This window comes from Leptopilina heterotoma, unplaced genomic scaffold, assembly GCF_015476425.1.
Source record: "Leptopilina heterotoma isolate Lh14 unplaced genomic scaffold, ASM1547642v1 Lhet_133, whole genome shotgun sequence".
NCBI classification, from domain to species: Eukaryota; Metazoa; Arthropoda; class Insecta; order Hymenoptera; family Figitidae; genus Leptopilina; species Leptopilina heterotoma.
Window position 1 is genome coordinate 347,005 of NW_025110852.1, and position 22,713 is coordinate 369,717.

A 22,713-nucleotide genomic window follows, 5' to 3' on the forward strand; every position below is an offset into this window, starting at 1 on the left:
GTTTCCAAACAAAACCTAATCTCATTGAGGGGATCGCATTTTTCATAATAAAATAATAAACAACCGCAAGAATCAACAACTGGGAAGTCATCTTCAGGGTCAATTACATATCGGTTCATTGTCTTTTAACCTCCAGCACCTCGAGTGAGTCATGTTGTGACAAGTGTTTTTAATGTTTGACAATGCGATTTCAGGCACGTCAATCTAATAATTGTTTGACGCATTAATAAAATAAGACATCGCTTTTTTTAAAAAAAAAAGCGGTGAATTCCTTTGCTATTAAGCACAATTGTCCATGAAATCAAAAGCTCCATACACTTCGTGGGATGTTGAGCGTTACCACCCCCACTCAGCTCCACGAATATACCGAGATGTCTCGGTTAGCCGACTACTTCATAGTCGTCGGCTACCATCACGAAAAAGAGAGTAAGTACAGAAGGTCCTTTTCTATTTTATTCACATATTTTATTTCACTTAATCACATGAAAATTACAATCTCCATCACCCTTCAATGCTTGGCCTCCTAACCTCATTTTCCACAAATATAACCTCAATCTCAACACACACGGAATGACATTTTCAATTAAAAAACTTCAAAAATAAGTAAAAATCGTAAAAATGCACCTGACCTTTCTGATATTTCCCATTATTGATTAATTAAAAGTTACACAATAGTTCCTGGCATTGAAAAAATCATTTTCTTCCTTTTAAGACTAAACACAATATGCTACTTATTCAATCCTTTCATTGTATTCTCTGGACATTAATCGACGGAATATTGACTCAAGAAAAAATATTTTTATTATTTCGCAGGAGGTGGAATTAGCAGTGGTTTAATATTACAAAGGTTCCCAGAAAAAGATTGGGCTGATACACCATTTATTGAAGGCATAGAATGGGTAATTAGTGTTCATTTTTTAATTTTTTTATATTAATCACCGTATTTCAATGTTTTTAACAGAAATCACGAAATTCAGTTATCAGGTGATAAAATAACTTTTTAATTAGTCTTTATTCTTATGAAGTTCAATAACAATAATAAACTTTTTTCTCTGCATTTAAATTGATTTTTTCTGGTTTTTTCCTTAGTTTTGCCAACCCCAAGGATGGGCCTTGTCGACCGAAAGGCAAGAACCTCGATTTTACGTGGCAATATTGACCGATATCGATGCAAATCGTCATTACTGCGCGTGCATGTGCTTCAACGAAACTGTCTCTATAACACCCAGCAAACCTGTCGACGAAGAAGAGGATCCCGTCGATGGCGTTAATCGTGCTCTCGTTAAAGCAATCCCTGCTGTTTCACATCACAGTATCATGTATGCTCCAAAATGTTTGGTCCTCGTCTCCAGACTTGATTACATCGAAACTTTTCGAGTAAGAAAAGAAAAATTTATTCATTTATTTTATTTATTAAATTTATTAATATATTAGTATATTTTCGTTATTAAGTTTATAAATTTTAATATACCTACTTTATAGATTTAAATTATTAATATTAATATATTTTATTTATTATTAAACAAAATTTTTTATTTTCAAATATATCAATTTCAATTTTTGAATAATTTCAGATTCAAAATTTTTAAAAATCCACTTACTAACTAAATCTAATCAACTAATTAATTATTATTTATTATTTTAAAAGTTTTCGCAAGGATTCAATTACAAGGATCACAGTTATTCCCCTTTTTATCCTCCTAAATTAATAAAATCTCATAAAACACCTAAAATCATAAATTTTCTCCCCTTTTCCTCTTATTTTTAAGGTAAACCTGTAAAAATTGTTATTTTTTGTAAGTTATAAAAATTTTTTATTTTTTCCAAAAAGGTAACAAATATAAAATAATTTTTACTGCTAAGAAGAATTCAAATTGTTTGGTATTTTTGACAAATTATATTAATTTCAGAATAAATTTTACTAAATTCAAAGTATATTTTACTAATTTTCAATAAAATTTACTACGGATTTTTAATGGCAATTTTTTTATAAAAATTATTCAAATTTTCTTGAACATTACAATAAGTTATTACATATTCTTATTTTTAGAGTAAATTTTATTATTTTGAAAATAAATTTTTACCATTTTTATTTAAAAAAATTGTCTTTGAAAATAGTAAAAGTTATTTCGGAAAATAATAACATGTTTAATATTAAATTTTACTATTTTTGAAGGAAATTTTTTAAAGTCCCAAGTTAATTTTACTAATTTTTTCCCGAAATTTACTTCGTATACCGTAAAATTCATAGTAGCGTTGTAATAAAAATTTTGATTAAAAATTTAAAGAAATTTTACAGACTATGGAAAAAGATAAAAGCTGAAGTTAAAAGAAGAAGTAAAAAATCTTAAAAATAAATGTTAATATGCTCTGAAATAAAATAATTTTTATTTAATTTAAAAAATCCCCTCTTTTTCTTAAACTAAATCTCCTTTTTGAAAAATAAACTCCCCTTTTTTACCTAATATTATATGAAAAAATCACTGTGATCCTTGCATTTATTTTTTAAATACAATTTTAATAATAATAAAATTTCTTGAAATAATTCATTTTTTTATAATTTTAATAAAGTTTTTCTTAAGAATTCAATTGTTTTCAGTAGAATTTTAATAAAATTACTCCAAAGAATTCAATTATTTTTAAAACTTTTTATAAAATTCTATCGAAGAATTAAAATATTTCAGAATCTAAATTATAAGTGTCATACGGAATAATGTTAATAATATAGATTATCCCGGGGATCACAGACTATTATATCTATTTTAAATTTTGTCAATTATTTTATTAATTTTCACCTATTCTGTATATTTTTTAAAAATTTTTAGTCAAAAGTTTACTTTTTACAAAATTTTAATTAATTTGTATTTTCATAAATTTTAATTTGAATTTGAAAAAGAAGTATGTACATTAATTTCGTTAATTTAAATGTTCAAAGCTTTAGCGACACATAACTTGCTTCGTTCGTCAAAAAAAACGTAATTTCAGTTTATCGAAAGATTTATTTATTCTTAATTTTTATTGATAAAGAATTGTCAGTCGTATCAATAAATTAAAAATTTTAATCTTCAATTAATCTTCCAAATTTTCCTGAACGAGAAATAAAATTAATTCAAATCTCAATAAATAAAAAATTACTTATTTTGCATATAACTTTATTTTTTTGTGTATTTGCGATCCCTGTTAATTAATATCGATATATTTTATTCATTAATATAATAATGATGATTCTATCACTGAGAAGTGAAGTTAACGATCACTCCGAGTCCTTGACTCGGATTTATTATTTAATTTATTTATTAATATTAATTAATGTTGTTTTCTTGTAAAATTCTTAACATTTTGTTCTTTATTTGCAGAATTGTTTGGGAATTATTTACACGGTTTATGTGGAAAACATTGGAATACCTCTGGAGACATTGGTGGGAAATATTTTGGGATGTATACAAGTTCCACCGGCTGGTGGGCCTCAAGTGCGATTTAGCATCGGTGCTGGCGATCGACAAGCGTTACAACCTCCAATTAGTCCCTCATTACCGATAACTCATTGCAGCGTCAATTTACTATTCATGCAATTAGGTAAATTATATTCCACATCTTTTATATCTAGATATATTCAACGACTAAATGAAAACTTATTATTCGTGAGAGCAACGAGAAAACACATTATTCACAATAAAGCAAATAGAAAATATGCTTATTTCAAATGATGACAGATTTCCGCAGAATACTTTTACAGTTTTAATTAACAATTTAAAATTTACTTTTAAAGTTTAAAAAAGATTTTTTTATTAATTTCTTCATAATATTCTGTAATTTTAATTTTTTAATTTTTGTTAATTCAATTCTTTTTAATTTAATTTTTAATTCAAAACTAGTTAGAAATTTTTGAAGCTGAAAATTTTCTATTGTAAAATTTATTACTGTTTATAAATGAATTGCGATAGATATTTGAATTGAAAAATGGTTAAATATTTCAGGTATCAGAAATGTCCTCGTGCTGTTTTGTGCAGTTATGACGGAACACAAAATTCTATTTCACTCATCAAGTTATTCGCGTTTAACGGAAGGATGTCGTGCTCTCACAGCTTTAATGTATCCATTCAAATATACCCATGTGAACATTCCCCTATTGCCGGCTGCTTTGATTGACTTTCTCGACACTCCGACACCATTTATAATGGGTGTTCATAGTTCATTGAAACATGAAGTGGCTGAACTCGTGAGTATATTTCTATTCTTGAAATTTTATATTATATGTAACATATTTTTTTGACACAACTCTTCTTGCACAATTTAGAAAATAATTTGAAGAAGCAATATCTTTATATGTGACGCTCCACGAGAAAAGGGACCTTATTTACTCTTGTCATAAGGTCCCTTTTCTCGTGGAGCGTCACAATATTTAAAAACGAGTTTTTATTGCGTTCTCGTGATTTTTCTTTCGTCCTTGAATTATTGCCGCTGAATCACGATTATTAACGATCCATTCTAGTCATTGTCTTTGATTTTATCAGTGTTTTAATGTTTTTTTATTTTTTTAGAAACTAAAGTATTATTAGAGAGAGAGAATTATAATTTAATTTTATCTGTTATCAGTGATAGCAGATAATCTTTTTATTCTCTGTTTTGAAAATTGACTGGAAATTATTTTTTTTGGGATATAAAATCGAGCGGAATTAAAAACTTTACGTTTTCCACGATTTTTAGAATTTATTATCATTTTGAATTTCAAATTCAAGTACATAATAATCTACGTTCCAATTTAATCTCTTATATGACAATTTTCACTCTTTTCTATCTAATATCGCCAATGAATATTTTTCTTCAATATGGTAATAATTTAAATTATTCAAAACCGCAGGAAATATTTCTAAAATAAATAATTATTTATGACACTTTCCAAAAATTGAATTTCGAAAATAATTTAATTCTTCAAATAATTGAATTATGTATGAAAGTGATTAAATTCATTGAATAATTGAATTTCGAAAATCATTAAATTTTCTGATATAATTTAATTTTTAGAAGAATTGAATTTAAATGATAACAATTTGTGAGAAGTGTACAATTTTTGTAGATTTTTAATCAGTTTTTACATAATTCAGAAACATTTCATTTTTCATTAGAAGAATCTTGGTTTTTCAAAAATTAACCAGATTGACGGCATTAAATATTAATAGAAATTGAATTAATTTCACTTAATAAAATTTAAACGTGAAGACGAGTATAAAATCATCAAAATAAATTAAATTTTCTTCATTTTTTATCTACAATATAGTTTTTTATTAAGCTAATATTAACATTTATATTCTATTTTATCTCTTGAAACGATTTTTTCTACAAAAAAACATTAATTCACAATTTTCAAATTTTCAAAAGCAAGATTTTGCATAAAAATAATTTTTTTATCGCATAATTGAGATATTTTTAACGTCGAATGATATTTCTGATACAATTTTTTAAATAAATAAATTGCATAAGTATTTTTTTAAATATATATATATATATATATATATATATATATATATATATATATATATAATAATAATTTGCTATTCTGTGAACAGAAAGTGTCGTCTTTTGTTTTTCTATAGTAATTAATGTTTTGATAGAAATTTTTTTACAAATAAAAGAAAAATGATCAAGACATGCCTCTATTCAACTGATGTTAAAAATGGTAAATACATGTAATTTTTTCAAGAATTCTCTATTATTTTGTTAATTCTTATAAATTTAATGAAATTCTCAAACTTGGTAGGGGAGAGTGGGGCAAAGGCGCTATGCGGGGCAAAGACGTTTTTTAAAATATCTCCTTTATTTTCTGTCTATTTCAATTGGTATTAAAAATTAAGTTGCAATGTAATCAGACCAATTGATTAAAAAAAGAAAAACCTAAAAATATCTAATATTTTAAGAAATATAACAAAAAAATTGTTTTGCAAAAATAAAATGATAATTTTACTGAACAAACTTTTATTTTTTAAAACATAAGTTTAAGTATTTAATTTTTAAAAACGTAACATGTAAATAAATTAAATATTTCTCTACACAACTGGCGTGGTGTTTTAGTTTAATTTTGTATCTAAATATTTTTAATTTAAAGTAAAAAAAAAAGTTTGTTATGTGGGGCAAAGGCAATATTGAACATAATTTGGTTAAAAACAATTGAATATTCGAATTTTTTTATGTATTTATCGTATTTATTCACAATATAAGGTTAAAATCACTAAAAGTTTTTATTTTCTATTTAAATAGTTTAATTCTTTTAATAATATGTTGTTAACCTTATGTTTCGTAAATATTATACTAATAAATATCACTTGTTAATTTTTTTAAGGCTTATAAATGCTTTCTTTTAGAAATATAAGCGAAAACGTCGCTGCCCCAGCGTGTGGGGCAAAGTCATTATTTTGTATTGTTTTTAAATTTCATTAAATAATGTATTTATAATTATAATATACTAAATAACAACTATTAAAATTTCTTGTTGATTAGTTTTAGAATAATGAAAAACAAAGACCGCATAAATTAATTGCTTAATTTAAAAAATATACATCGATAAATGTAAACCTAGCGCCTTTGCCCCACTCTTCCCTATTGATAAAAAGTTTAAATTCTAACATCGAACAATTTTTTTTACAATATTATTGAATTAGTGAACTGAATTTTATTTTCCACTTTTGTTTCACAAAAATAAGTTGATTAAAGACACTTAAATTTTAAAGTTTAAATATTTAGTATGTTTTTTAGATTAAAATAGTGTTTTTCAATTAAATCTTTAGAATTTTTATTTCTTTTGGTAAATTCAGTCTCCTATAAAATGATAATTCAATAAACTTCAAAAAAAATTCCGCATTTTTTACATTTTTTGATACTCTTGCCATTCCGGTTACGCAGAATCGGGTACTTTATTTATTTCAGAAAAAATAATACTTATAAATTCTATTAAACATTTCTTTCCTTCAATTATCAACATTTCAATGTATCCAATATATTTTTCGGATGAATACTAACAATTATTAGGGTAGGCGAACACTATTTTAAAAAAAAGTATTTTCTACACCTTTTTGTCTAAAAAGGCGATTTCTAATTAAATCTGTTTTCTGAAAAAAGTTTTCATAAAAAGTTATAATTTCTAATGTTTATTTTCCTAAAATTTCTAAAATTCCATAATTTTGATAAAAATTAGAAAATTGTTTAAAAATAAAGATTAAATTTTCTGTTTCTCAATTACAATTCTGTTTACAAAATTATAAGTTTTTTTTTGAAAATGAAGAAAAATTTATATAAAATTACTATTTCTTATCACAATTTGTTAACAAAATTCTATTCTTCTTTGAAAAAAAATAATTTGCATCATTTTTACATTTAAATTTCCAAAGTTAATATATTTATAAAAAATTTTTTTAGAAAATTTTAAATATCTTTAGGGAAAAAATCCCTATAATTTGTTAATTACGATTTTTAACTAGATTATTTAAAAATTTTGTTAAGTAATTTGTATAATTTCTATTTTTTATTATAATTTTTTAACGAAATATCAAGTATTTTTTTAAAGAATTAACAAATTTTCGTAAATTATATTTTTTAATCATATGTACTTATTGATCGTGATTACAAAAATAGAATATTGTTAGAAAAAAGAAAAATTTTGAAAATTACCTTTATTAGAAAAATAAATTTTTAGAAAATTAGCTTTATTAGAAGACAGAAAATTTCAAAATCATCTTTATTAGAAAAAAGTTTTTTAGAAATTCACCTTTATTAGAAAAAAAAATTTTAGAAAATACGATTTAGAAAAACTAACTAACTAACTAACTAACTACCCCAACCATTATTAGAAACATAAGAATGAAAATTAAAATATTTGCAGAAATTATAATTTAAATCTTTTGAGTTTGAATTTTATTACATTTATATGAGCTTAGAAAATGTTTGAGGGATTTCATGAGAAAATTACGTGTATAAAAATTACATTTGAAACTTGAGTTGAGTAGAGGCATGTTTTTTCACTTGGTAATTATATTTATTTTAATAAAAGAAGTCATTAAAAAATCGCAAAAGGATACAAGGCAAGAAAAGTAGTAATTTTGATTTTTCGAGGATTTTCTAAAAATCTCGGTATTTAAACTAAATTATAATTTCCACCCCTTGGAAGCAATTTTTTTCGTTTGCTAATTATTTATTTTAATGTTAGAAGTCATTAAAAAATTTTTCAAGAAGATCGAAGGCGGGGAAAGCAGTGATTTTGATTTATTTTATATTTTAGGATTTCTGAAAAATACGTTACAAAAAATAAAAATCACTGCTTTCCCCGCCTTCGATCTTCTTGCAATTTTTTTAAATGGCTTCTGAGGCGTGGAAATGATAATATAGTTGAAATACCGAGATTTTTAAAAAAATCATATCTATTGTAAACATGCAAGAATATAAATTGAAATTATTAAATTTTTTCTGTGGAAAGCAGGTAGGCAGATTGCTACCATGATAATTCTTTAAATCATTCACGCGCGCATCGCGCCCGTACACGGAGAGACCCACATTTGTAAAAATTACTAAAAATGGTTGCAATGACCGGAAATAAGGGGACTTTTAGCATAATATACTACAGAATTAGATAAATTTACAAAAGAAATAGATAAATTTGCTACATTGAAATAGCAAGTTTTAATATTTTGTGTAAGAGTTATAAATGTAGCGAAAATTGATTATAGTTTTCTCTAATTTAATTAGACAAAATCTGACAAATGAAAACATTTTCCACTAAAACCTACTATCCACTGTAGTAATTTTTGGTGAGCAAGTGTGGCTAGCGAGTGCAGTCATATGGCGCCTGCATTTCTATTGGTTGCTAACTTCGTCAATCTCCGTAAATGAGCCGATGCCATCCGATCATTGACAGTGACTATGTTTCGCGTATGTAAAATAAATTTGGATATTATCTACAATAATTAAATATAAAGTGAAACGTAGGTCGTTCGTTATCTCAGAAATTGACCATTATAAATTAATAAATTTTGCATTTATTCCTGTCCCAAGAACTATGTCTTATAATATATATATAATATATATATAATATAATATAATAATATATATATATATATATATATATATATATAATATAATATATATAATATATATATAATATATACTTTCAGTGAAATTCGTTGTCGTGCGTGCAGTTGTGTATTAGTGTATTAATTAACCGCGTCTATACATATAAGTGAAATAAACATGTGTGTATCTTCAAATATTTATCCAACAAATATATAAGTGTGTGAGTGTGTGTGTCTGTGTATGTAAAAATCCTTCCAGTTTACCTCCATTAGTCAAGAATTGACGGAAAGCCGGCGATAAAAATCCGTATTTTTTCTTTCACTCTTTCTTTCTGCATTTACAAACGACTATAGTAATTTTATGTACACAATACTTCTGAGTTTACTACAGTTGTTTGGAACTATTGGACGAAATAGTAAGAAACTTTGCTAATTTGGTGTACATTTGTCGGATTAGTGACTTAGTGTAGAAAATAGTAAAAAATACAAAAAGTCCCCTTATTTCCGGTGGTTGCAATGTGAAAATAGTAGGGGAAAGGTGTACGAGATGATCCCCCTAAGGGAGAATGACCATTATTCATAGAAAAATCAGCATTTTTGAGTTTGTTTTGTACGAACTAGTAGATAATTAATCCATCTAACTTTTCTGATTAGAAATGTATGCAGCTAATTAATATTTTACAAGTAAATTTAATTTTTCTAAAACCCCGGTGTCCAAGATGATCCCCCTGGCATGGGCAAGATGATCCGTAGGTTTATCTTACCCCAATTATTGGAAAAGGAGACTAAATTGAAGAAATAACATATATTAATATTAAATATGCTTTATTTAGGTTATAAATGCCTTTGAACACTCACCAAGATTCATTTTTCCATTTTATAATTACGAGGCATTGTCTACAACAAGAAAATTAATAAAATAGATGTAGATTTCAACTTTTTGTTTTAAATAAGTTAGTTTTGATAATAAAAACATATAAGAAGAGAGAAAAATTAAATTTTTTATTAATACTAGAAAATTCACTTTGAGGTGAGACGAAATACATGGGAATCAGGGGGGATCATCTTGTACACCCATTGAGGGATCATCTTGCCCCAAATGCCATTATTTTGTAATTTGTTCGTAACTTAACCTACGAGCTCTGTTATTCCATAATAACAATCAGAACACTTAATTGAAGATATACTGAAGCTGTTAGTACAAGAAAAATGGAATTTCAGCCTTTACAACAAAAGTCATCTAAGTACAAAGTTAAGCTTTCCTTAGATCAAAAGTATGAAATTTTTATTTTTTACAATAGAATTTTTTTAATGACGCGTGTTGTCATGACAGTTTGACTGATTCATAGGTATGTCATTGACAACGTATTATCGTATTTGCCTAAAAGATTACGCTAATAGGCTCTCCAAAATTTAAAAGGATCATCTTGCCCCAGGGGATCATCTCGTACACCTTTCCCCTAAATTCTAGTGTGATTTTATACAAAAATTAGTAATCTCGGTCTCTCCGTGTAGGACTTTTCTAGTGATTAAATAATTGAAATATGTAATTAAATTTTCTAAATAATAATTAAATTATAACATTCATTATCATCTAAAAGATCTGAATAATTTATTTATTTCTTCTTCAAATTAAATTTTTATTGCAATAATTTTGCCAGGCTTCGAAGTGATACACTTTTCCACTTTTTTGACACTTTTTTTAGTCAAGCCTACTTTTCGCTACTTATTTTGTCAAAAAGCTACTAAATGCTACTTTTTTCCAAAAAGGGTAAAAAAAATTTACAGAATTCAAGAATTTTAGTTTTTTTGGTGAATTTCGTAGATTTCAAGAAACCCGCCAAGTGAATTAAATTTATTATTAGACGCGTGATTATAATATATTATAATAATTACTAATAGTGGATGTTTATTAAATTACAACTTTTTAACGTTTCGAATTTTTCGTATCTAATTTTATTATTCTTTAAGCTTCTTAAAAAAATTAAAAACTAAATTTTTCATTTTTCACTATATAATTTAATAGTAATACCTTTTTTGACTTTATAAAAGTTTCATCAAGTATAGAAAAAATCAATTAAGAATGAAAACTTAATTCTTTTGGTTATATAAATTGTTTGATTAAAAATCCAAAATAATATTTATTTAACGTGATTATTTATTATATTATGTTTACAAACTTTATGTCAAATTTAAAAATATTAATTGTATTTTCAATAATACAGTGTTTTATAAGTCGGTTGTTCAATAATAAAAAAAATCATTTATAAAGATTTAAGATCTATCTAGAAAAAAAATTATAATTTTTTTTATTGGAATTAAATTGCTTATAATTTATTATTGTACAGAATTATGGCTATGTGGATTCTAAAATTTAAAAAATTTATATGACTAAAACAATCCATTTTTTTCATTTTGATAGTTGTTATTAGTAAATTACTAAAAAATGTTTACGTTTCATTTTTAAAAATTAGATGGCTGATAAAAAGTTATTGATAGTTTTTTAAAAAATAATAAGGAGAAAGAAGGTATCAATTTAACTTCTCAAAATTATGAGCCTGTTTATTAAAAAACAAATTCTTATGAAAGATCTCATTTAAGTATTATTAACAATTACATTTCGTTATGTAAATAAAACTTTCTAATGTAAAATATCGACAAAGAAGCTATTATATTTTCATGTTTTATGTTTATAAATCAAAATTTAAAAAAAAATTTGTGAATTTATATTTTTAGTATTTTTTTCTTTCAATTTGTTGGACAACAAATTTACTTAATTTTCTTACTTAAAAAACTAATTTTACTTCATTTTTAATATGCTACTTTTTGCTACTTTTTTCAATTTAGAGGACACTTTTTTCTTCCAAAATGCTACTTTTTCACACTTTTTTTGACCTGCTACTAGACTTCGAAGCCTGTTTTGCGTAATTACCAAAAAAATTTATTTTTAAGTTCTGAATGTAAAATTGAATTTTTCAATTTTCATTGCAATAAATAATAATTTATAAAAATATTGTTAACATAAAATATTTCGTTCGTTTAAATGTTCAAAACTTAATTTCTTTGAGAAAATTATTTAACTGTCAAAGTTTTGTATTATATAAAATTATAGTTTCTGGATTTTCAAAAGCAAATAAGTTTTAAATATTTTAGTGAATGAAATCTCTTATCGACATTGTGTTAATATTTTTTTCATACCTCAGGCACAAAATAGGCGCTTTTAGATAGCAGCCGGCAGGAACTAAGAGCCATATGTATGAAAATGGCGACCTTTTTTCCCATGGGCAAAAAAACAGCTGGTCCCATGCGTTATTTCTGCCCATGGGAAAAAAGGCCGCCATTTTCATACACGTCGAACAAGTGAATAACTTTTACTCCCTGTCGTCTGCTATCTGAAATCGCCACTTTTGTGCCTTTGGAATAAAAAATATCGTAAGTAACACGGGACTTAAAGGCTGCCAATTTATTTACAATGATTTTTGTGTCACTCGTTACGGTCTCGTTACAACCTACACTCGAGTCACAAAAATCACCGTAAATAAATGGCTGCCTTTACGTACCTTGTTGCTTAATATACTATTAAATTATTGACTTCAGTTATACATAAGAAAAGATAAATTAAATCTTTAGAAAATAATTTATTTCTTAATATATGACACAATATTTCTTAGTATCATAAAATTTGAATTTAAAGAAATGAAAAAGTTCAGTTGAACGTTTAAAACTTTGGAGAGACTTTTCATGTTTCATATAAATTTATTAGAATTAATAATAATTACACGGATCATAGTTTGTCATCTTTTTAAATTTTTTGTCACTTATTTCACATACTTTGATAATTTGTTGCCTTTTTTCTTCTTTTTTCAAAATTCGATTAATGTTCGGATGTAATTCATTTCGAAAATTGTTGAATTTACAATGTAAAAAGCATAAAAGCAAAGAACGATTGATTGGTTAAAACAAATTTTAATTGAATTTAAATTTAATTTATACAAAATTTAAATTACCTAAATTTTAACTCATTTAAATTTCAATTAAACTCAAATTTTATTCATCGAAATTTAAAATGATCGATATTTCTATTTATTAAAAGATTAATCATTTCAAATGTCAAAGTACATACCTAAATTTTTAACTATTTCAGCTTGGATTACAATTAAAAGTTCTTACCAATAATTTGAGGGTCCCAATGAAGGAACCGGTTATAATTTTTGAACTCAAAATTCTCCTCCTCTAAATAAAAAAAGGATTTTGAACTTGAATTTTTTGTTAGAGAAGTATTTGTACAAGGATTGCGAGAATCTTTCAAAAATTGTGTTTTAAAAGATGATACAAAAAAATTGGACTGTGTGAAAATTGATGATTTTTTATTCATTTTTTAAAAAATACTAAATCACTGGATTTTAGCTTAAAAAATTGAAACTGGTTCTTGATGTAGACTTTTAATTATTGATAAGAAATTGCAATTAGATAGATACAAGTTAGTTACTTTAGACGTTAATTTTCTTATGTAGGGGAAGTGCGCCGGTTGTGGGCACCCCTACGTAAACTTCGACGGCAAGCAGACTTTACTGATCTAAGTATTGCAAGTCGTGTTCGTTGACAATACGGACTTTTCGTATTGATAACAAAACAAATATATGCATTTGTGTAATAGCTGTGAGCATAATAAAGAAAATTTGCATTAAATTAATAAAAAAGTCATTTTGTATTGTTTTCGAAGAGCAACATATGGGTGTAGATTCGTTCAGAAAAGAAGGGTTTAATTTTTTTTTTTGCAGTGTTGTCATTATATTTTGTGATTTACCTTCGTGTTTAACCAAAATCCTGCATCACAAAATGTGTTGGTCTTTTTAAAAAATGACTGTCATTCCCGGTTGTGGGCACCTTTATGTTAAGGAGGCTTTACCATCTGACAATGATGAGGACTACTGTCTCATCTATCTAAACTTTCTGCCAAGGAAAGTGACAGCCGCAAACTCCATTAAATGCGATGAATATAGTCGTTCAGTGCATTAGAAGTGCGTTATGGTATGCGTACTAGCTACTTCACATGCAAGCATTATGCTTATGTTAGCGATGAGCATAGTGTGAAAACGTGTCATCATTTTTGTTCTTTATCCCGGCAAATTCTCTTAAAATAAAGAAACTTTCATTTCTTCTTTATTTGTGTTGGTTTCCTTTAATTAATATTTTTCCATTTTTAGCGGATTTTTCAAGGGTGCCCACAACCGGGCACAAAAATTTTTTTGTCAAAAAATTTCTATTTCACTAAATTTCTAATAAAACTTTTTTATTTAAAGGAATCAATTTAATTCCTTCACTGACAGTCACCTTAGACCTCTAGCTTTAAATTCGTACACATATATTTGTATAATATGCACATGGACAAATGTTATGAGGCAAAAACAAAAGGGTACCCACAACCGGAACACTTCCCTTACCATTTTTTCTCGCCATTTTGTAATTTATTTTCGGAAAATAATTCACCTTTTCATTCATTGTGAGGAAAAACGGTACTGCGATTTGTGCAATAAATTAATTAACAAAAATGAATTTAATATTTGCTTCTTGTAATAAATGTAAATTTATAATGAATTTATTTAAATTACAGATGGACGTGATTGTCGCGGATCTTGATGGCGGTTCGATAATGGTACCCGATGGCGTATCACTGGCACTTCTTCCCGAACCACTTTTATCACAAACACAAGACGCATTATCAATGGTATTACAACCAGAATTGGCCTGTGCGGATTACGCTTTTCCTCCTCTTGCAACGAGAGCACCACATCCGCCAATGCTCGATAAAGAATTACGCGCTGTATTTATGCGAACTTTTGCTCAACTATTGCAAGGCTATCGCAGTTGTCTAACATTAATAAGAATCCATTCGAAACCGGTCATCACCTTTCACAAGGCTGCATTCCTCGGCGAACGTGGCCTAACCGACTGTGATTTTACAACAAGAATATTGGACTGCATGTTTTTCACTTCATTTATCGCTGAACGTGGACCACCTTGGAGGGCGTGTGACGTTTGGGATGAATTGCACAGTAATTTTAGTGATCATTTAAAGCAAGAGTCGCAAGATCAACGATTAATTTTAACACACATTCAAGAATTGGCGCAACAACTTTATACTAATGAAAATCCAAATCCCCAGCCTTATGTACAAAAAATTCTCAAACCACCCGAGGGGGCATTCGCAAGAATTCATCAGCCAATGTTGCCGAGAATAAATTCTGACACTGTGCAAGCAATTATTGACGAGGGTTTAACGAAGAGTAATCTTAAAGTGAGATTGTCGTCGTTGAGGCCAATTCAGCCGCGTATTGTTCCAATGGGACCACACATATCGAATACACACGATAATAGACATTTAGTTAGTAATTCAGCCCGACGTCTCGAGGTCCTTCGCAATTGCATCAATTGTATATTCGAGAATAAAATATCCGACGCTAGGAAAACATTTCCCGCTGTGTTGCGCGCTTTGAAGAGTAAAGCGGCAAGACTGGCGCTTTGTATGGAACTCTCTCAACATGTGGTGGGCAATAAGGCAATGTTGGAACATCAGCAATTCGATTTGGTAGTGAGGCTGATGAACTGTGCATTGCAAGACGATTCATCGATGGACGAGCACGGTGTGGCGGCTGCTCTCTTGCCCCTCGCGACTGCCTTCTGTCGGAAGCTTTGTACGGGCGTGATTCAGTTTGCTTACACCTGCATTCAGGAGCACGCCGTGTGGCAGAGTTTGCAATTTTGGGAAGACGCTTTCTACCTCGACGTTCAGAAGGACATTAAGAGGTTGTATTTACCGGGGGAAAATACAACACCGCCGCGACAAATCAATGACAGTATACTGAGTCCTATTAGTCCACGAGAGAGTAAGGACTTTGCCTATCGGGAGCGTGGTCAAGTGTCATACCGAGTGCAAGAGCCGTCAGCTCTGGAAATTGCCGCCGAGCAGATGAGAATTTGGTCAACGATTAATGGAGACAAGCAGCAGGAGCTCATTGCAAGTGAGGAGAGTACAATGTACAGTCAAGCGATTCACTACGCTAATCGAATGGTCTACTTACTTGTGCCACTTGATATTAGTACGAAAACGCATCGTCAGGATCATGTTTATGATGACGAGAGGGCGAGCAACAGCATCACCAACAGTGTCGCGAGTGACAGTGGCGACGCCGAGTCGGGTTTCGAGGAGGCCGATCCCGGTGAGACTGGGGCTTCGGTAATAAGAATGGTGTCGCGTTTCGTCGACCGAGTCTGCACCGAGGGCGGCGTGAGCACCGAGCACGTGAGGTGCCTCCACCAGATGGTGCCCGGAGTGGTGCACATGCATATCGAGACTCTCGAGGCAGTTCATAGGGAGAGCAAACGCCTCCCACCGATACAGAAGCCAAAGATATTGACACCAAACATGCTTCCAGGGGAGGAGGTCGTCATGGACGGTCTACGTGTCTACTTACTGCCCGACGGTCGCGAAGAAGGTTCGGCAGGTCTTCCAAAAACACCACCCCTATTGCCGGCCGAGGGGGCCATTTTCCTCACCAACTACAGAATCGTCTTCAAGGGCATTCCCTGCGACCCCTTCGCCTGCGAGCAGTTGGTGGTCCGCGCCTTCCCCGTCACCTCCCTCACGAAGGAGAAGCGCGTCTCGGTCCAACACCTGGCGCACTTGGACCAGTACATCCAGGAAGGTCTGCAATTACGATCGTGCACCTTCCAGTTGATCAAGTTAGCCTTCGACGAGGAGGTAACTCCGGAGAATATTGAGACACTGCGGAAACTGGTCCAGAAGGCCCGAAACCCCCCTCACATCTTTCATCATTTCGCCTTCAACGGGCAGGTCCTAGTCACCCCGACGACGCACCACAAGGGCAAGGAGAAGAACGCCACCCTCAAGGGCTTCGCCAAGAAGACCCTATTGAAGACTGCCAGGAAGGCCGGTTTCAAACCCAAGCAATCGTCCAAACGCCAGAAGTACGTACTCCCGAACATGAATCTCACGAACAGCAACAAGTACATGACATCGCCGGGTCGCATGAGTCTTCCAATGACAGAGAACAACGACATGAGTCACGACGACGATCTCAGTGTGGACGAATTCGAAATCGCCGGCATCGTGCCCACGCAGCCGACCGACGCCAAAACACTCGAGAGACTCTCGGAACGCAGCTACGTTCGCGACTGGTACCGCCTGGGTCTCTGCTCGTCCCGACCGCAGAACAACCGACGCAACGAACCTTTCCGCCTGACGTCGGCGAATTGCGCCTACATGTTATGCAGAAGCTACCCGGCCCTTCTGCTGGTTCCGACCGCCGTGACCGACGACAGTATTCGCCGCTTCTGCCGCCTCTACCGACACAACAGAATCCCCGCAGTCACCTGGCGCCACCCGCGAACAAAGGCCCTTCTCATCCGCGGCGCCGGCTACCACGGCAAGGGCGTGATGGGCATGCTGAAGGCCCACCCGACGTCGGCCGGCAACTTGAAAACTACCTCGTCGGAAAGCACGTCTTCCTTGGAGCAGGAGAAGTACATAATGGCCCTGGTCGCCGCCACTCCACTCTCGATCCTCCGACAGGGCTCCGCCTGGGGAATGTCGGACAGCTCCTTGAGTATCGACTCCTTGCTGCTTGCCGCCGAGGACCGGAATGCGACACCCGAACAGTCGAGACGAAATCCCTTCAACAAGGCAGTGGGGAACCTGGGCTCGAGCGGAGGGAAAGGACCGAAGAATTTTGGACGATGGGGATCGCTGAAGGACAAGAGGCACAGTTCGCAGGCCTCGTTGTCATCGGTGAATCAACGGGGAACGATTCGTCACTCTGCCGATTCTGATAGTGGTACCGAGTGTGTGCACACCTTTCAACGCGCTGCCCTCTACGTCCTCGGGGAGAAGTCCTACATGAAGGGCCCGAAACCCGAGACGGCAGCGCCTAAAACCGATTTCATACCGGTCGAATTCTACGACGTTCGACACACGAAAGCTGCTTTTAAGAAGTTAATGAAGGCGTGCGTGCCGAGTTCACCAAGTATCGAACCGGATCAGAGTTTTTATAAATTAATCGAAAGTTCCGAGTGGTTGCATCAACTGCAAAGTTTGATGCAATTGGCCGGGGCTGTTATTGATTTGATGGACGTTCAGGGTTCGTCGGTTGCTGTATGCCTGGAGGACGGCTGGGACACGACGGCGACAGTTTGCTCAATTGCTCAGGTTTGCTTGGACCCACATTATCGAACGCTCGACGGATTTCGCACACTGATTGAGAAAGAATGGCTTGGCTTTGGTCATCGTTTCGGTCATCGGAGTAATCTAGCGACAAATTCACAGACGACAAATTTCACGCCAACTTTCCTTCAATTTTTGGATATTGTCCATCAAATACAGAAGCAATTTCCATTGGCGTTTGAATTTAATGAGTATTATTTGAAGTTCTTGGCGTATCATTCGGTGTCTTGTCGGTTCAGGACATTTTTGTTGGATTGTGAATTCGACAGGGTTGAGTGTGGCATTACGGCGGTCGAAGACAAGAGGGGTTCGTTGACTAGTCATCATAAGGGTGTTGATACGGGCAGTGACGATGAGACTGTTTATCCAGGCGGTCGTTTGGCGGGTACAAATATGGGTTGCAATTTGGGTCAGAGTATTTTTGATTATATTGAGAAGCAACACGCGAGATCGCCTTTGTTTTATAATTTTCTCTATACGCCAAATTCGGAGCATCCGGTTTTGAGACCTGTTTCTCATTTGCCTAATTTGGATATTTGGAATTATTATCTTGAAGAGGAATTGGCGCATGGACCCGCTTATGATTTGGAGATTCTTCAGCAAGATTCGCAGCAAGAAGAGGAGGCTGAGGCTGCCGATGGGATTGTCAAGAGCAATCGAAAAGTTGTAACTCAAGGGTGAGTTTTCTTTTCAGTTTCTTTTTCATTCTTGTTTATTTTTCTAGAACTTAATTTAATTAAAAAAGATGATGACCGTAAAAGAGATTCTAAGAGTTTATTAAGGTAGAAAATACTAATTTTTTTAACTATTCAATTATATTTGTTAAAAATATTTTGATTCTTTTTGAAAGCATAAAATGATATTTTTGACTATTTTATGCAATTTTCAAAAAAAGATGACTTTTCTCGACTTATTTTTAAAAAATACAATTTTTTACTTTTTTCCAAATATAACCATCCAAATGATAACAAAATACCATTTTCTAGGTTTAAAATACAACTTATTTTGTTTTTCGTATTGTGACTCAACCCTGTGTTCTGCTAGACACTTTTCTGGGGCGTGCATGGGCGTGCAGCGCTCCCCTGAGTCGAGGCGAGCTGTATTTAAAGTGCACGCTCTTTGGGTAGCGCTGCACGCCCCAGAAAATTGTCTAGCAGAACTATTGTAAAAGAATTTTTTCTAAAGTGTCTTACTTTTTTTTTAAGATCTTCAAGCACCTAAAACAGAACTTTGTCCTAAAAAATAAAATTGTCATTCATTAGAACACAATTAAAAAATTTAATTTTAAATATTCAAAAAAATTAATTTTTGAGTTCGATTTTTTAAAAAAATCATTTTATGAATTTCGTGACAAATCTAATATGTAGAATTTAAATACTTATTTTATTTTAAAAAATTATTAAACTTTTGAATTGCCTTAGTTAGAAATTCCAGAGAATAATTCCATTTTGAAAGAATTTTAGTTGTAATTTTAATAAATAATTAAATTTCAGAAGTTTTGAAATTGAAATTTAAAAAGAATATTTATTTTTACTGAACAATAAATAACAATAAGTAGGTAGGGGAGAGTGGGGCAAACCGGCCAGGGGTCAATATCTCCGAAATGGCTAAATTGGCAAAAGTGCTATTTAGAAATTTGAAACAACCATGTGTAGTATACCTTATTATTTCAATTTGAAAATTTTTACTTTTGTTTGTCCAACACTGGGAGCAAAAGTTTTTTTTTTTAGTTTTTTTCTACACTTTTACGAATTTTTTCTTAAGGAGTTTTTGAGGAAATCGTGTAAAATTCCCAAATATTAGGTCTTGGGTTTTGAAGGTTCACACCTCAGGAATATTTACCACCAAAAACTTTGATGAATTTGCAAAGCGTTTCTTTTAAAAAAATATTTATTCTCAAAATGAGCCTGTGGGGCAAAGCGGCCAGTTTTCGATGGGGCAAACCGGCCATAGGATAGTTCCATTGAATTAAAGTTCCATAAAAATTATTTTTAAATAAAATGTTTCTTTCATTAAAATATTTACTTACAATGAAAAATAATTGTCTTCCAATGAGAATTGGACCCTTTAATATTGTTTCTCTGATAATGACAAACATTTTTATATTTTTATTAAAAAAAATATTTATTTAATTAAAATTCAATCCCGTATTATTATTTTCATTACTACAACCATTGTTTACATGATTCTTTATGTTTTTTATTATTGTAGATTATACAAATGCAATATTATAGATAAAAAACCCAACTGGCCGGTTTACCCCAGGGGGTGAGGCAAACCGGCCAGTTTGCAAAATTTTTTAAAGTTAACACAGCAACTAAACAATAAAAGATAAAGTATATGTGCCTATGGGAAAAAGTTGCGCAATTAAATGATCTTTCAAACAAGCCATCGAAAAATGAAATCGGTTGATTCGTTTAGTCACACTGAGAAAACTGGAGAGTCAAATTCAGAGGTTCAAAAAGTGTATGTTTCCTTTGCTTATGAAGAGAGTTAAATAGTCCTTCTAAAATAAATTTTGAATTGATAATGGAAATCTACTTGTATATTCTCTCCCATTATATCTGAGGGTTAAAAGTTGCGCAGAAAATGTGTATGATCTGATGCGCGCGAAATTATTTTTCTGACATTTTATGTATTTAATTTAGGGGTTAGGTTGCCATATTTATTCATTTCGCGCCGGATAAGGAAGGGATTTTCCCTCCAAGAGAAATGGCACGAATATCTGTCAATGGTGTATTTGAACATTTAGATTGTTATCCAATAGCTAACTCTCAAATATCAACGATTTGTCCCTCCAGATGTTTAGTCCAATACTCCAGTTTTCTCAGTGCACAAGAGTCAAAAAACCGTAGGTATGGCCGGTTTGCCCCACTCTCCCCTATTTAAATATTCATTTAATAAAATTATTCCAGTTTTGAATAATTTCATTTAGAAATTTTGAAAAACAATTGAAAATTGTAGGTATAAATTTTTTTTTAAATTATATTTAAATGAATTTTTTCAAAATTTTTTGAAATTAATAGGTAATCCTGTTTTAGTCGAAGAATATAAAGAAATATGAAGAAATTGTTTGAAGATAACTGAAATTTACAAAAAATTTGAATTGAAAAATTTTTGTAATTACAAATTAATTTAAAAAATTCGTAATTACACATTTTTTTTTAATTTTTTGTACTTTTGAATTGTTTAAAACAACTATTTTTGCTTCTTGAAGTCGATTCGAGACCTGACAATAATTTCAAATAATTTTGAAAGTTCTTATTATAAGTTATTTAGAAAAAATGTTTCGGTCAAAATCTTTTGTCAAATTATGATTTTTATTATTTTTTTTTCTTTCCGCTCAGAGGAAAATCGCAATTATGGTCTAATTTTATTTAAAAAATTGTTTATTTTACTCATTAAAATGTTTTCTATACTAGTAATTATTTTTATATTGTTAGAAATATTTTTTCAAAAAAACTAAACATTACGAATTTTGTGTTTTGTTTATTTTATTATTATTAATGAATCCTAATTACTATTAACTCATTGTTAAACGAAAAATTAAAATGATTACGATTGTAAACAATTTTTCAAAGATTAAAAATGGGTGCAAAATGCAATTTTTATCTGAGCTAAAGAAAAAAATTTTAATGTTAAAAAGACGTTATTTGACGAAAGATTTAAAGTAAATAAAATTTTTTTTGAAAGACATATAACTGAATCTTTTAAAATTATTTAAAATTAATTTTTATTATATTATTATTTGTGTTAAAAATTATTTTGTTGTTATAAACTTAAAAAAAATAATTGAGTGACTAATCCTGGAATTAAAAAAAAATGTTTTGTAAATGTAAAAATTACATTGAATTTAAGAAAAAATCGGGCAAGTGCGAGTTGCACTCGCATCAAGATCGAGGGTTCCGAACACCAAAATAAAACTCATTTTTTATAAAAAAAAATATATATAAGAAATATAATTGATTAATATTAACATATATAAACCTATTGAGCTGAAATTCGGTACACATAATTATGTATTTTTATTACATGTAGATTAAAAAAAAACTATAACTATAATCCACATTAATATTAACATATATAAACATATTGAGCTGAAATTCGGTACACATATGTATTTTTATTACATATAGATTAAAAAAAACTATAACTATAATCCACATTGAATTCTTATGTTTTATTTACAAATAACAAAAAATATATATTTTACCTGATTAAAGATAATATTTAAAATAATATATTGGATATAAACTAACAAAAGATACTTATATTATTAATTATAATAAATTTTTTATTTATTGGTATTTTGCCAATTTCATTGAAATTTATTTTAATTTAAAATTTTTTTAATATTTTATTTTTAAAAATCATTACTTTTTTCAATTATATTGTTTCCAAGATGCACCACGTGGA

The 22,713-nt window shown here is 30.3% G+C and overlaps 1 protein-coding gene across 1 annotated transcript in view; it reads left to right on the forward strand.

Annotated features, from left to right (window-relative positions):
* Positions 1-284: 284 nt before the first annotated feature.
* The window catches only part of LOC122513078 (myotubularin-related protein 13), a 36,791-nt gene continuing 14,362 nt past the window's right edge, over positions 285-22,713 (forward strand). The window contains exons 1-6 of the mRNA XM_043629312.1: positions 285-426; positions 814-899; positions 1,090-1,377; positions 3,357-3,576; positions 3,978-4,219; positions 14,671-18,974. Coding sequence (XP_043485247.1) covers positions 327-426; positions 814-899; positions 1,090-1,377; positions 3,357-3,576; positions 3,978-4,219; positions 14,671-18,974 — 5,240 coding nt within the window. The 5' untranslated portion in view covers positions 285-326. The remainder of the gene's footprint in view (positions 427-813; positions 900-1,089; positions 1,378-3,356; positions 3,577-3,977; positions 4,220-14,670; positions 18,975-22,713) is intronic.